Source organism: Equus przewalskii, chromosome 25 (assembly GCF_037783145.1).
Source record: "Equus przewalskii isolate Varuska chromosome 25, EquPr2, whole genome shotgun sequence".
Taxonomy (NCBI): domain Eukaryota; kingdom Metazoa; phylum Chordata; class Mammalia; order Perissodactyla; family Equidae; genus Equus; species Equus przewalskii.
Genome location: NC_091855.1, coordinates 11,141,683 through 11,157,554, shown reverse-complemented (window position 1 = coordinate 11,157,554; position 15,872 = coordinate 11,141,683). Strand labels below are relative to the sequence as shown.

The window sequence follows — 15,872 nt, the reverse complement described above, 5'->3', positions numbered from 1 at the left end:
TTAATTAACAGTGCCAACCTCCTTGTGAATACTTGTCTTGATTCTGTCATCAAATACAAGATGCTAGAACAGGGTTGGCAGATTCATCAAAGACCTTGGTTATGGCTAGGCCAGCAGTGAGGCTAAGAGGTCTGAGCATAACTCTAGAAGGCAGGAAATGTGGGCTTCATTCTGACACCCTTTTCACCATGTTCTTTAACCTTGGACAGCTCCTCCTCCCTGACCAGGTTGGCCTTCTAGCTCAAGTTGTATGTTAAGTCTACACTTTTCAGGGACTCTCTAGGCACAACTTGCTTTCTCTGTAGGTGAAAAGAGGTTGCCTCCCTTGCATGATTTTAACATGCCCGAGTAGCCTGTCTCACCAACCACTTCTCACCCGTTGGCCTGGTTTGGCTCCTAAACTGCCTCTTTCATATCCCTCCTTTGAGTAAGATATTATATTTCCATAAGGCCCTTATTAAGATTTGTTCCCTAGGAGAGAGACTCTGGCTCCTTGGGAAGGTAGGTGCATCGGTTTCATCCAATTAACATGTACCAATTGAGGACTTACCAGTGTGAGGACCTCCGAAGTGACAATGGCCTCCTTCCCTTTAAGGAGTTTACAGTCATAGGGAATTAGGTTGTTGAAGTCAATTTTGTTTGGAAGTAGGGCTGGCACGGTAGGTCTGAAGAAGGAGTGGTGCTTGGGTCATTCAGACCAACAGGGGAAGCTGGCATCAGGGGAGGTCGGGAGAGCGTGGCTGCCTGAGGCGGGGTGAAAGGGAAAGAGAGTTGCAGAGGGCAGTAGGGTAATGACAGGGGACTCCACCTACTGTACACTGTCGTTTTTACTGTGAGAACTTGCATATTGAGCAGAACCACGAACTTCATACTGAGAGATACTGTATATTATCTGTGAATAACAATATCTTGGGACTGTATGGTACTGTACAGTTTATACATCATTTTCGTATAACTTCATTTAGTCTGTACAACAGCTTTATGTGGTAAGTGGTGGGTATGTTAATTAGGGTACCTTAGCTGCTCTAATAAAGAAGTTGAAAATCTGATTTTATTTCTCGCTCACATCACAGATGAGTAAATGGGTGTAAATGGAGGGCGAGGCTTTGCTCCCCACACTTATCCAGGAAATCAGCTTCCTTCCATCTTGCGGCCTCGTCCTCTGGGTTATAGGAGTTTTAGGGGAAGGAATAAGAGAATTATGGGGAAGATTTTAATGACTAAGACCTTGAAGTGGTGCTCGTCACTTTTGCTCATTCAGTCACACAGCTACACCTGCCCACAGGGTGACTGGAAGTGTCTCCAAGCTCTGCGTGTAGAAAGAGTAGAATTCAGACACTGTTAAGCCCAAGCAGTCACTGCCATGGAAACACAGGGTGTTTCCCTTGTTTTACAGATGGGGAAACTGAGGTACAGAGTGGTTGAGTGACTTATAGAAGAACACAAGGCTATTAAGTACAGAAGTTAGGATTTCAACCCAGGTCTTCTGTTTTGACAGAATGGGAACAGTGATGATAATAACAACAGTAATAACAATAACATCTAACAGCTTATGAATGTGGTTTATGTATTAAATGGGGCAAGATACATAAAGGTCTTAGTAAATTCCAGGTTCCCTTCCTAGCCTTGGGTTTGGCCACACAGTCCTATAAAGAGCCAAGTATTTTTCCTGAGGACTCTGGGCAGCAGAGTGACTGCATGAGCCAGCAGCATTAGCGAAGCCCGGGGAAGGGGCTGAATAGACTCCAGCGGCTGAGAGGTGCTCTCTCTGCAGGCCTGGGAGGTTGTGCACGGCAGGAACTGGCTCTGCCAGGCCTGAAGAGGCTCTACTTGCTATTGTTGCGAGACTGGAGCTGCCCTTGCAGGCAACTTTGTGTCTGTCTCCAGAGGACGGCCCCATTGTGCCAGGCTTGTGCCCTGGCCCAGGATGGGAAAATCCTCCAGCCAGCACCTGTTCCCTCAGGAGTCATTATGGGCCCAAGCAACTTTTAAAAGATTAATTTTAATTTAATTATTTTAAAAGCTCTGACATGAATGAATAACTAAATTGGCACCCATAACTTATATATTATTTATAGGTTCAACTTTTAAAATAGCTCTTTTCGTTTGTGTGCAGAGATGTATGGAGAGAAACAATTCCATGACTGACATTTCTGTGACACAAGAAAGAAACTGTAAAAGACTTTTCAGCTGAGTGGGGTGGGACTTCCCTGTCTAGAAGAGTTCTGGGTGAGAAGCTGCTGCTTTCATCAGTGTTTTGGGTGAGGAAATTGAGGCATGGATTGAAACATAGCAACTCTGAGAAGTTTCGAGATTGTAGACATTCGTAGGAGCTTGGGCCCTGTTGTCACTGCCCATCCCTTATGCCACCACAGTCCAGCCAAAGAGGAAGAGGCGGCAGGAAAGTGTGGTTGAGACAGCAGGGGCAACAGTGATAATGTCAGGCACCAGTGCCCAGTCTGAACCCATGGCCCTACACACACCATGTTTCCAGCTCCCTCACTACCTTGACCTCCAAATTGGCCTCCAAATAGTGTGTCCCCTGCAGGAGCTGCTCTTATACTCTGAAGGAGCAGTGCTCTGCATTTCTCACTCTTCACCCATTTGTTCAACATTTTGTAGCCCCATTTCATGCACCTGGCATTTATGCTGGGCAAGTGGGACAAAAAGAATGAATAAGGATGTCCCTGGCTTCAAGCAGCTTATAGTTTATTGGGAAAGAGAGAGAAATCGATGATTATCCTATAATGTGGCTAAGTGCTTTGATGAAAATGAGCACTGCGTGTGACAGGAACCTGAAAGAAACCCTCTCACCTCCCACTGCTGCAGGGGATGGTGAGGAGATGGGGAGGTTTCTCGAAGGAAGTGAAGGCTAAGCTGAGTTCTGAAGGACAAGAAATTATTCTGAAAGAGAGGGAGGGTTCTCTGGGTGGAGGGAAGAACATGTGCAAAGATCATGTCCAGAGAGAGCCAGGGATCCGAATAGAGTTCATTATGACTGGAATGTGGCTTTGGGGAAGTAGGAAGGGTTGGATGGAAATGGTGTTCATCTAGGAGATAGAGTAGAAAGGGCTTTGATTAGGCTCTGTTTTGGGTTTCCACTTTTTTTCTGAGATAGAGAAGAGCTCTTCAAGTATGGAAGTGAGGGCCAGCCCCAAGGCCGAGTGGTTAAGTTTGCGCACTCCGCTTTGGCAGCCCAGGGTTTCACTGGTTCGGATCCTGGGCGTGGACATGGCGCCCCTCATCGGGCCACATTGAGGCAGCGTCCCACATGCCACAACTAAAGAAGGACCCATAACTGGAATATACAGCTGTATACTGGGGGGATGTGGGGAGAAAAAAGCAGAAAGAAAAAGATTGGCAACAGTCGTAAGCTCAGGTGCTAATCTTAAAAAAAAAAAAAGTATGGAAGTGACATTACCATATTTTTATTCTAAGATGACCTTTCTGGCTACGGTATAGAGATGGGTTGAGATGGTGGGCAAAGGACAAATAGGATACAAAGAAATCAGCAGGAAACCACTAGACTTGAGATAATGATGGCCAGAAGTGATGGGGAGCAGTGGAGACATAGAAAAATAGAGACTTGAGAGACACTGAGGGGACTGAACTGATGAAAGACTAGGAGAGGAGAGGGGTAGGGCACAACCCCAGATTTCGGTTGCGGCCATTGGGATATTGGTGGACAGGGAACATGACAAGAAGTACTGGGACAGGGAAGGTGATAGATTCACTTGGGGGTCATGTTGAATATGACGGGCCTGTGGGCCTTCCAGTAGATGTTCAGAAGGCAGTTGGGTGGGAGTTGAGGAGATAGATTTGGAAGCCATTAGCATGAGATGGTAATTCAAGTCATGGGAGTGAGGGAGATAGCCTAAGAAGAGTGTGTAGACAGAGGAGGAAGTGGAGGAGGCCCAGGAGAGAACTCTGGGGAACATCACTGTTCAAAGGACAGAGAAAGGGAGAGTAGCCCACAGAGCAGGCCAAGGAGGAAGGGCCAGAGAGTTGAGAGAGGAGCATGTCCTGGAAGACAGAGGAAGTGATTTCAGGAAATTTTGGAATGGCCAACAGAGCTTAATGCTGCCGAGAAGTCAAGATGAGACCTGAAAAACATCAGTTGTTTTAAGCAACAAGGAAAGGAGGTGTCAGTGACTTTTGACGAGAAGAGTTTCATGAAGTGATGGGCAAAGCCTGATTTCAGTGAATTGAGGAGTGAGTTGGGTATGGGATGAGGAAAGTCTCATCAATATAGATAAATATACTGTATCTTTTTGTCTTAGGAGCAGAGGGCTGAGGTCATCATACTTCTCAGTTCATTGTCATCATTTTCTAGACAAGGCCACTCTCCTGATTGGTTGGTTGATGGATTTCCTTTTGTCTCTATTTTCCTTTTCCATTCCCCTCGTTCCACCTAGAGGCAACCATTTTCATATGTTTAAGAGTTAAATTCCTTTTGTTTGTATATGTTCTTATGTATATTGTTTTATATGCAGATATTTAAAAATTGTGTCAGTGATGCATTATAGAGCTCATTCTATTTCTTAACTATTTTATCAAGCACTATGTTCTTAAGATCTTCCAGTGCTGCCATGTGTCCTCCATGTGTACATTCCCTACATTTTACTGTCCATCCCCAGGCATGGACACACAGGTTATCTCCACCTCCCACCACCACAGTCCATGCTGCACTGAACATCCTTGCATATGTCCCCTTTTAGACCTGTGTGAGAATTTCTTTGGTCTCTCTGCCCAGGAGTGGAGTTGCAGATACATAACCTGCCTGAGTACTGGGCAGGCTGCCCTCCAGAACAACTGGGCCAGTACGCACTCCCACCAGCAGAGCATGAGGTTCCTGCTTGCACATCGCTAACTACACCTTGCATTACTCAGCTTGATAATGTTGGCCTGTGGTGTCCCCTTGTTTTGATCTGCATTTCTTGGGTAACTAATGAGGCCGAGTATCTCTTCATAGGGTTTTAGCCTTTTCAGTTTCCTCTTCTGTAAATCACCTCTTCATATCCTTGGCAACTTTGTCAAGAAGTTTGGCTCTGAAAGGGAAGAGTGAAAGGATGACTAGGAGGAGTTTTATATTTAGGATAAGAAAGACTTGAGCATGTTAAAATGAAGATGGGAGGGAGAAAAAGCTGAAGAGTCATCTTCCTCCCAGGATTTGAGGGATGGGCATAAGGAAGGGCGGTGAGGATCTGGCCTCACCCGGCAAGGCAGCGAGACTGAGGGAAGGGAGTGGGGCTGAGAAGGGAGTCAGTGCACGGATCATCACCAGCCTTCCCTGAGCCCGTCTCACTGCCCTCCACTTGGGCATAGAGGTGGTAGAGGATCCATGAGGTTAGATAGGAGGGGAGAGCTGGCCTCGTTCAGATTCTAGGGAAATGTTATGTTTTGTGTTTTGTTTTGTTTTTTTTCTTTTGAAGAGAACGTTTAAGATTTACTCCATTACCAACTTTCAAATATACAGCACAGTATTATTAACTATAGTCACCAAGCTGTACATTACATTCCAGGACTTATTTATTTTATTTTATTTATTTATTTTTATTTTCTTTTTTGGGGGGTTTTATTATTTTCGGATAAACATCATATTTTGAATTCTGTGTACATTACATCATGTTCACCACCCGAAAACTAATTATAGTCCATCCCCTCACATGTGAGCCTAATCACCCCTTTTGCCCTCCCCCCTCCCCCTATGGTAACCACCAATCCAATCTCCAATGCTATATGTTTTTTTGTCGTTGTTTTTGTGTTTCTAAATGTTTAAAAATTGTATTAAATTGCAAGGAGAGAGGAAAGATGCCAAAATTTCAGTATATGGGATGTGGCAGAAATAAAGCTGTAGAGGTACATGACACAATGATGGGGGTGGGGGACGTGGACCCTCCTGGTTGGAGCAGAGTTAGCACATGACAGTATGAACTCAGCACTAAATGGTGTAGGGCTGGAGTGGACTGTGTGTGAGAGAGAGTTACTGAAAGCTCCCGCAGTAGAGGTGTGTCATTGTGAGGGGGCTGTGCAGGATGGATTGAAGAGGCCGAGCACGGACAGACCGACAGACCGTCACACACATCCAGGTGGGAAATGGTAAGGGCCTGAAGGGAAGCTTTAGCACATAAAAGAATGATGAATGACAGACACTTTACACAGGTATGTGACTGGCCTTGGTGATGAGTAAATACTGAATAGGCACTCGATACACATAAGTGGCATAACTGAGTGAGTAGTATGGGGATCAAGGAATATGGTGGGATCGACAGGTTTATAGAGGCTCCAGAGTTAGGCCTCTGAGAGGTGGATAATATTTATTGAGCACCTATATGTCCCAGGCACAGTAGTAGGCACTGGAATACAATTATGAATAAAACAGACATGGCTGCTGCCTGCAAGGAGCCCACGGTCTAAGCAGGGAGAGGCAAAAACAAAAGTAAACCAATAGATGTATGAATAATTAGAATTATAGTGAGTGCTATGAAGGGATCAAGTAGGGTGCCCCGAGTGAGGATGACAAAGGAGGGACCCATCTTAGATAGGGTGCTCAGGGAAAACTTTGAGCCCCGTGTATAGGAGAGTGATATCTCAGGAGACCTGAGGAATGAGAAGGAGGCAGACAGGCGAGATGCTCCAGGAAGTGTCCTGGGCAGAGGGCACAGCGTGCACAACAGTCTGAGCTGGGGAGGAAATGGCTAGTTGCAAAACTGGAAGGAGGCTCACAGATTACATGTAGCAAGTGTGGGGAGGCAGAAGCCAGAGCATGCCAAGCAGTAGGGCCATGGTAAGGGGTTGATTTCTATTCTGAGTTCTAGCTGTCCTCAGAGCATATGGCTATTTTTTATGAAATTGATAAAACTTAACTGTAATAACAAATTAGCATTTTTATTGTACAAATTTCAAACATATACAAAAAAATACGTAAAAAATATATTTAAAAATTTTCAAACATATGCAAAAGTAGACTAGTATCATGAGCCTCCCATGTGTGGATCACCCCAAGTCAACTGTTGTTAGGGGTTCCCCACTTGCTTCACTGCTCCCCACTTTGCTGAAGCAAATCCCAGATAACATGTCATGTCCCCCTACTACATTCTTCAGCATCTCTAAAAAATATGTTCATTTTCTTACATAACCACAATGTCATTAGCAGAGCTAACATAATTCACTATAATTCCTGGTTATCATCCAATATTGAGTCTATAACTCAGATATCCCTGGTTGTCTCAAAAATGTGTTTTGATAGTTGTTTGATTCAAGATCCAAACAGGGTACACTTTACATTTCAGTTATTACATCTCCTAAGTCTCTTTTGATCTACACCAGTCCCTAGTCTTTGCTCCTTTTTTTTGTCTGTTTGTGTTAATGCATTGACTTGTTAAAATGGAGTCAGTCATCTGCAGATTCCTCATATTGTCATTTAACTTGTTTCTCGATCTCCTATAATTTCTGTCAATAGGAAATTAGCCATAAAGACTTGATCAGATTGAGGTTCAGTTTTTTTGGCAAGAATGCCATTGGTCATGCTGTCCATCATTTTGCATCATGTTAGGTGAAACACAGTATCTGGTTGTCCTGTTCGTAGTGATGCTAAGATTCATCTCTGCATTCAGGTGTTGGGAAATTGATACCATTGTATAGTTCCCCATCTATGTTTTATTTAATGTTTTTATTTTTTTGATGATCTTTTCTGAATCAATTACTTCGTTAGAAATATCTCAACAATTATTTCAAATCAGTTATACCAACCTTTTCTTGACTACTTCCAATATTGAGACCTCACTTTCTCCCTGGGCAGTTTTCATCAGAGAAAAGAGAGGTCACTGTGGGTGTTCTGGAAAAGTCTTCATGGAACAAGAGAAATTGGGCATTCAACTTTTCAATTTAACTACCACATATTATTACTTATTCTGGGAGAGGAGACCAGTGGCTATCTTGGAAAAGGTGAGTTGGGAGAGGTAAGAAGTAGGACTGAGTTATAATACCTTTCTGGAAATGTAGATATTGAGCCCAAGAATCCCAATGGAGGATAATCTTCGAAAATTACATATATTAAGAGTATGATCCCTCCTGTCTCCTTTAATCATTCCTAGTGGACAGTTGCCTCTGTGTAGGACGATAGATGCTGGGAAGACAGAGGGCTAGTGGGGCAATCACTATGGCAGAGCTGAGCAGCACCTGTTCCCCAACCAAATCCCTGTAAGAGCTGTTGGGGCTGTGACCTCTCCCCCCATTCCAACAGCTGCAGCATAACTGGAGCCAGTTCTTAGTAGGAGATTTTTCCATGATGAGGGTGGACAAGTTGTGACATGTGGGCCTAAAGTCCCTGGCCGGTGACAAAAACTGGAGCAGAAGGATCTAGCTAAGGCCTCACCAAAAAGCAGTGGACTACAATGACTAGAATATTGCAAATGTGTGGGGATCCTTGATGGTGGCAACCATGGACAGGAATCTTGAGACTTTAAGAACCCCAAACCACACCCTGCCACTGATGGACTGGTGGCCAGGCCAGTTGAGATGGAAACTGCAGTGTGGGAAAGCAGAGTGTGCTCTGGGGAGGGGAAGCTACTTGGTCCAGGCACTGTGCTGCTGTCCATCTGCTGGAAAGGTCCCCCACAGGTGGTGTGCTTGCCTGGGCCTCACCGGTCACCCCATGGTCCTGAAACTCTCCTGTTCTCCTGCCCTGGGAGCCGTGTGCTCCATCTTAGTCATACTGAGACTGAACTGTACTTTCTAGGTGGAGATGTCTGGTAGACAAATGAAGGTGCCAGACTAGAGCTTGGAGGCGGGAAGGATGTTAGGACTGGAGATAGATTTAGAGTACTCTGCTCGGGGCGTCTCATTGGTTCTCGTGCTGTTTTAGTGTGTATGTGTGTTTCTGTATTTGACTGTTCTTTAAGGTGTCTGTGAATGTGCAATGAGATTATGATTGGAGGGAGTCGAAGGATATTCCCTTTTGGTAAATGCATTGGTGGAAAAGTTACCAGGGAAACTTTAGGATGTAATCTCCTGACTGGGTTGCCATAGTACCAAAATATGTTAAAAGCGGAGTGGGAGTAGCATAAGGGGGAAGCACAAAATAGAAAGCACCCTGTGGCACAGTGGTTAAAGTTTTGCATACTCCACTTCTCTGGCCTGGGTTCATGGCTTTGGATCCCAGGTGCGGACTTACTCTACTCATCAGCCATGCTGTGGTGGTGTCTCACATATAAAGGGAGGAAGATGGCACAGATGTTAGCTCAGGGCTAATCTTCCTCAAGCAAAAATAGAGGAAGATTGGCAATAGATGTTAGCTCAGGGTGAATTTTCCTCACCAAAAAAAAAAAAAAAAAGGATGAAAGCAGGCGAGGGGTCAAACCTCACAGCTAGAGAGAAAATAAAGGTAGAGTGGGTCTAAATTCCCTGTTTAAGGAAGCCCATATCTAAGCTGTTGTAACACTCACACCTGGGACCCTGTATTTCCCCATTTCCCCCTCCACAGTAGACCTTTGGGCTTTGTTGCTTCTCGCATTCCTGTGGCCCAGGGAAGAGGAGATGGGGTGGGGAGAAGAAGAAAAGAGCATCCATCCTCTTCTGCTCAGCACTACAGGGAGGGCTGGGGGTGGTTCTAGCCGGGGCTCCGGCAGCACCCTGCAGGCGAGAGAGGAGCTGTCACTGCAGCCACTTCTTGGGTTCCTAACTGCCCAGGGAGTAACTGGACATAGCACATGAGGCTGAGATTCCAGGGCCTACCACCTGGTCTCAGAAGCATGTGGGTTCCTTGGCACACGTGGGCAGGGTGGAACTGGGGGTTGTGTCAGTGATATTGTGAAATCCACTTACCAAGCAGGTGCTCCGTCTGCTCGTCTGTGCCCAGGGCGGTCAGATGAGCTCCCAGTACTGAGCTGTGGGCAGGTCTTCTAGGGACCCATCCTGCTCAGAGTATAACCTGGGGTCTGGGGGTGGCAGAAGCTCACCGGGTGAAGGTGAGCCTCTGGGCTGTGCATTTGAAGATGGGCCCGCTCAGCTGCTGGATAGGCAGGCAGATGGAGAGGGAAGGTGGGCTTTCCTGGACGTGGAGTTGCACACACCAGAGAAGAGCCACCCACACTTTGACAAGGGTCTTGGGGGTTACAAGAAGGACTTCTTGGGAGCTTGAGGGTGAATTGGGGAGTGGAGGCTCAAGGAACTATTTCTTACGCCTTTTTCCTGAGTTTGCTGGCAGGGGCGCAAGGTGCAGTTTAGGGTCTAACATTAGCCATGTGCTCGCTGTCTTCCATGCTCATGGAGGGCCACTCTGGATGCATAGATGACCTACATCCTTAAAAACGTGACTGGAGCACCTCCTCTCCAAGTTCCCCTCAGGTATCCACTTAAACGTCATTTCCGTGACTCCCCATTTGGTTAGGTGGCCCCACTGTAAGCCCTCAACAGATGATATTCTTTTCAGTCATGGTAGTTTCTTTATGGCCAGGCCTTCGAAGGGACGTTATGACCGTAGTGGAAATAGACACGGGTGACGTTGGGAAAGCACTGGGTTGAATTTAGTTTTAGGCTTTGTTGGGGTTTTTTGTTTTGTTTTCCTGGAGTAACCATCTGTAGCTTTCCTGTTTTCTTTTCTTCTCTGCTGCCTCTCATACCCAGTTCTCCAAGATTCTCCCCTTGCTGCTGAGCACACTGGCCCGCCCCCCACCCCTTGGCTCTGATGGAGCGCCATCTGGGCAGGCTGCTGGGGTGGGCACAGCTGGGGACAGGAGAAAGAGGGCCTTTCTTTAGTTTCTGAATCTTCTTTCCTTGGTGTTTGTCTTCAGGAACCTGACCCTTCTAAAAACAAACAAACAAACAAAAAACCCTAGAATTGTGTATTTAGACACACTTATGTGTTTTTTTCACGTTCCTGGCAGAGCCGCTGCCTGGCTGCTGCCTCCTCTGAGCTGCGGTCGCAGGAGACATGGTGTTTTTAAGCAGGATGAATTGCTGTCGAGTGGCTGCTCTTCTGCACCCGGAGCCATCAATCTTGTCTTGAACGCCGGGCCTGCTTGTCTGCCTGCTCAGGCTCATCTTTCTGGGGCAGACCTATTTACGGAGCCATGGCAAAGGTAATCTCACTCCCCCGGCCCCAGGCCTGGGCCTCTCTCGGCCACTCTTAAAAATAGCCCAAGTCAAGAAGGAGAGCCAGGGTCTGGTTACCTCCCGCACGCAGGATCTGATCTCACTTCGCCTCCTGCGTCTGGCAACGGCCTGCAGTCCAGCAGGAGGTGGTCAGCCTGGCAGTCCCTCTCCCGCTCAGAGCCCAGAGCCAGTGGTAGCCGCTTCAGGGAAGTGGGGAAAGGCCTGGGGAGTGGGGAGTCCTTCCCCAGCCAGTGAAGTGGGAGATCTCAGCCCTGGAAGCAGCGTGTCCATTTGTGAAAGGCGACAGGCTGTCCAAAGGGATGAGGGTGTTCTTGGGCACAGACTGGCAATCGTGGGGCGTTTGGGGTGATGACTGCCTTCCCCACCTTCACTTCCCTTCCCCTGAGTAGCAAACACCCTTGCCAGACCCTGGAGGCTGGGGAATGTGCTCCCTGTGCCATGTTCTCTCCCCACTGCTTCCCTAAAATCTGCCTGGTCAAGGGGGACAAACTGGGCTGCAGCCACGGCCGTAATTCCCTCCATGACCTTGGGAGGCCTGCCCGACAGTAGGTCTTGGTTTTCTCCCTTGAGACATCAGGGCGAATAATTCTGGCTCCTGTCTTACTTCAAAGGGATGTGGTGGGATTGATTCATAGACTGGGAAAAGAGTCTGAAGTGATTCTGTCTGAGAAATAAGGGCTAGAGCACTGCAGCTACGCTTGGATTGTGAGCTGCTTCATTTCTTCTTTAAGCGCTTGCCGCTTGGGTGGGCGAGTGTGCGTGTGTGTTAGGGTGTGTGTATGTATTGGATGTGTTGGAGTGTGTGTGTTTGTTGGATGTGAATGCACGTGTGTGTGAATGTGTGGGGGGTATGTGTGAATTGGCTGTGTGTATTGGAGCATGTCTGTGTTAGATGTGAGGGGGCGTGTGTGGCGTGTGTGTGCACACGCTCGTGGAGGGAGTGGTTTTCCTCACAGCTCATTAGTTGCCCTTGTCATTTGTCTGCCTCACAGCCTCCCCCCGCCTTTGCTCTCTTGGAGTGAAATTTATGGGCTCCCTTTTCCCTCTCACAGACTTGATCTTGGAGTCCCTTAAGCTCCCTGGGAGATGACTGAATGGCAGGTGCAGGTGAGGAAGTTAAGGCTGAAGGGAAGCTCATCTTTTTCCAGAGGTCCAGGACATTCAGGACCTAGCCCGGCGTCCCTAGCCTCCTGCCCCACTTTTCTCCCCAGCCCTGCCCTCACCCTCCAGTTACATCATAAGGTTCCTGAATCTTGCCACGTCCTTTCTCACCTTCAGAACTTTGTACCTGCTCTTTATTCCCTTTGTTTAGACTCGTCCCTTTCCATCTGTTCCTTCGCAGGATGTCTCCAAGCTTCCTTTAGGAATCAGCTTAACCTTCCCTCCCCCTGATACCCAGCCACTGCGGGGAGTCCCCCACCTTCCCCATTCCTTCCCAGTGGTGGCACACGTCACGCTGTATTGTAATTGCATATTTCATCATCTGTTCTGCTGCCAGAGTATAAGCTCCGTAAGGACAGGGACCTTCCTGCCTTACCCGTAATCGCCTAGCACCATGCCTGCCACCTTGCTGGTTCTTAGTACATACTTGGATTAATAGTGAATGGATGAATGAATGAATGAGCAAACATAATAAATGATGGGTGATTGAGGACCCAGTGCTTCTGATGCCCGTGTGCACTGCATCGGTGAACACACACAGCCCACCATCTGTGGGATCCCCTCACCAGCACCGCCCCACCGTCATGCTGACAGCCTTGATGGGCCAGCAGGCTTGTCTGGGCTCCTTGGTCTGTCCTGGGATTCAACAGGAGACCTTGTCCAAGCACCTGGTCACACTTCAAAGAAGGCAAAACCAACCAAGAGGGCAGCTTTCTGAACATTAGCTGCTGGGAAAGAACTCGGAGGGCTCCTGGGCAGCCTCTGGGAGGAGTGAACTTCCCTCCGTGCAGCGTCAAGGCACCAGTGGCATTTTGAAGCTCACATTCATCCCTCTCCCCACTGATTCGTGTTGAGTTGGACTCAGCCACCTCCAGCTTCTCCCCTCTCCTTCTGTATTCCCACCGCCTGCCCAGGTTGGGTCCTGGCCCCAGTCCACAGGGTGCGGCTGCTCCTCCCTGCCAGCTCGTCCCCGCCAGCCTCTGGCTCTCAGGAGAGCCGCCCCTCTTGGTGCTCCTGTGGTGGCAGCAGTTTGGAGGAAGCGGGCTTGCTGCGACTGACGTCTCCACCTGCTGGCCGTCCCGACCCTTGCTGCATGCAGCTCTCTGTCCCCGCCACCGCTGCCGCCGTTACTGTTGCTGCTGCTGCAATATTTTATAACCAACGACCCCAAGACCCCGGGTAGGAAGCATGGCCAGGCAGGTGGCACTGCGTGCTGCTCCCGCAAGGATCTACTCCTGTCGGATGCTCCGAATAAGTTTCCCCTGAGAAAAAGTCCAAGGGGGTGGGAGCTAACCCTCTGACTGTATTGCTGTCCCCCCTAGGGACCCTTCCATGAAGACTGAGGCAGGCGTAGCTGCTGAGAGCCTGCTGACATGACATCGGCCACGGAGGTTGAAAATTTGGGCAACCAGCCACCATACAGCCGGATCAATGCCCGCTGGGATGCCCCGGACGATGAGCTGGATAATGACAACAGCTCAGCCAGGCTCTTTGAGAGGTCCCGGATCAAGGCCTTGGCAGGTACCGTTTGGGGCTGTGGGGGTTAAGGGAGCTGTTCTCATAATCCTGAGGTCTACTCCCCTCCCCGCCTGTGGTGAGTGCTCTGTGTGTGTTGGCGTGAGCCCTGGCAAGGCGGCGATGGAGATTTGGCTGCATGGCTTAGGCTGGGCCCCTGGGGACAGAGTCCTGGCTCAGGTAGCCTCTGCTCTCACATGTCCCCCACTTCCTCCCAGGCAGGAGGTGGTGCCAGGTGGGCCCTGCCCTCTGCCTCTGTCCTGAGTGACCTGTGGCCAAAGTCAGAAGTTAGAGAAAGTCTGGGCAAAGGAGTGTCGAGGGGCTGGACGGCTGGGCAGAGGTGCGTGGGGCCTCATCACGTACCTCGGTCTCCTGCCTGGTCCTGGATAGAAGAATTGTTATCGTCCTGTTTGTGGCCCCAAAAGGAAAGAACGATTTGATAGGAAATAGAGAACAGATAACATCCTCCCCACACCACCTCAGAAAGGAGGATTTTCTGGACTAAACCTCTTATCCTTAAACTGGAGTTAGATTTTTACTTAGCAGGTTCATAATAGATTTCTGTGTGTGTGTGCATGAGAGAAAGAGAGAGAGAAGGAGATCATAAATCTCCAGTGGAAATGGCTTCTCCTCCCCCTGCTGGTTGAGATCTGATTCTTGGGATTTTCTTTTACCACCAACCCCTGTGATCATTGCCTCCCTGGAGCCTGGCCCAGGGTAGCTAGCTATGTTCTGACCCTAAGTCCTTGGCCAATAAAGAAAGTTGGAGTGTGGGTGGTATGCATGGAGGCAGGTGGGTCCCTTCACCTGCTCCACCAGTGATCGGCCCGAATCAGACTTAGCAGTGATTGTTGCCATCTTCTTCGTTGTAAGAAGGGCCCAGCATTTCCTGTGAGCCCTTTCTGGAGTGCTTCTCCCACCACCCGCATCGCTCGTGGGCCTGTCTGAAGTTCATGGCTGTACCCTCCACTTCCCTCCCTCCACTCTGCTCCCAGATGCCTTGGTCTCCAGCTTGAGGCATGAGCAGGGCCCTGGGTCTCTCTGAGACCACAGTGGCCTCTCACCACAACAGTGTCTGGGCTTCCATCCTTGTAAAAGGAATGCAGTGTCTCATTCCCTTGTCAACGGGGGGCATCCACTCAGGCCTCAGCCGTCACCCTTTGTGTCCGTGTTCTTTGCTGGAAATTCCCTTTCTTCTCCTTCATTTCCTCCTGGCTACCGCCTGCCCCACAAATCCTTCCCTGGTTTTCCTTGGGGATGTGTAATAGCACCAACCCCTTGCTTTTGCTTATGTAATTTTAACCTCTGTAAATCTCCAAACTTGAAACCTTTGTCTTTGCCAGTCTGGCTTTACCTTCTTTCTACCTTGTGCTGGCTGGATCCAGCCACGGTGACCCTGGTGATGCAGCTGGAGGGAGAAGGGAACCATACTCCATGAGCTTTCCCAAACGACAGTGTGAGAAGTGGGACTGTCTTTTATGCAGGGATCCTTGGATCTGTTCCACAGATACCCTGGTTTTTAAGACACCAAGGTAGTTTCCATTCTGACAGTTCTCTCTTATACCCCTACTATGTGTAAAGTTAAACCCCTGGCCAGACATGAAAGTGGAGGGGGAGCCGCAGAGATGAATTCAACGTAACACCTGTCTCTAAGGAGTTTATCATCTATTAGGGAAAATGAGTGATGTTCATAATTAATTAGCACGCATAGAACTGGAGAAGAACTGTAGGAAAGGCACATAGCTAAATAGTGACGAGAGAGCAGAGGAGGAGAGGCAGGGAGAATCAGGACTCGCTTGTGGAGGAGGAGGCCCTGGGCTGGAGATAGAAGGGTGTGTGTGATTCTGACGGGCCGCTGGGCCCAGAGTTTGTCCAGGTGGCGTATTTGTATGGTGGTCAAGTCTGATGAACAGCCTGGAAGCTTGTGGGAATGGGTTATCGGGTTCATCAGGAAAGAGCCTCTGCCAGCCTTGCCTGTTCCTCACTAAGAGTGTGCATCTTATCTACCAAAGAACCTGATTGCCCCCCGGGAGAGGGGAACACAGAGTGTGGAGTTGCATGACCAGATCTTAACGATTCAG

The 15,872-nt window shown here is 48.5% G+C and overlaps 1 protein-coding gene across 6 annotated transcripts in view; it reads left to right on the top strand.

The window, feature by feature from the left end:
* SPTB (spectrin beta, erythrocytic) overlaps nucleotides 1–15,872 on the top strand; it is a 114,434-nt gene that overhangs the window by 38,611 nt on the left and 59,951 nt on the right. For 4 of the 6 annotated variants that reach the window (XM_070593722.1, XM_070593718.1, XM_070593723.1 and 1 more), the window contains one exon: nucleotides 13,599–13,797. In XM_070593722.1, coding sequence (XP_070449823.1) covers nucleotides 13,650–13,797 — 148 coding nt within the window. In that variant the 5' untranslated portion in view covers nucleotides 13,599–13,649. Of the gene's footprint in view, nucleotides 1–7,928; nucleotides 7,948–10,886; nucleotides 11,082–13,598; nucleotides 13,798–15,872 lie in introns of those variants that run through there. The other 2 variants (XM_070593719.1, XM_070593721.1) reach the window with 2 other exon arrangements.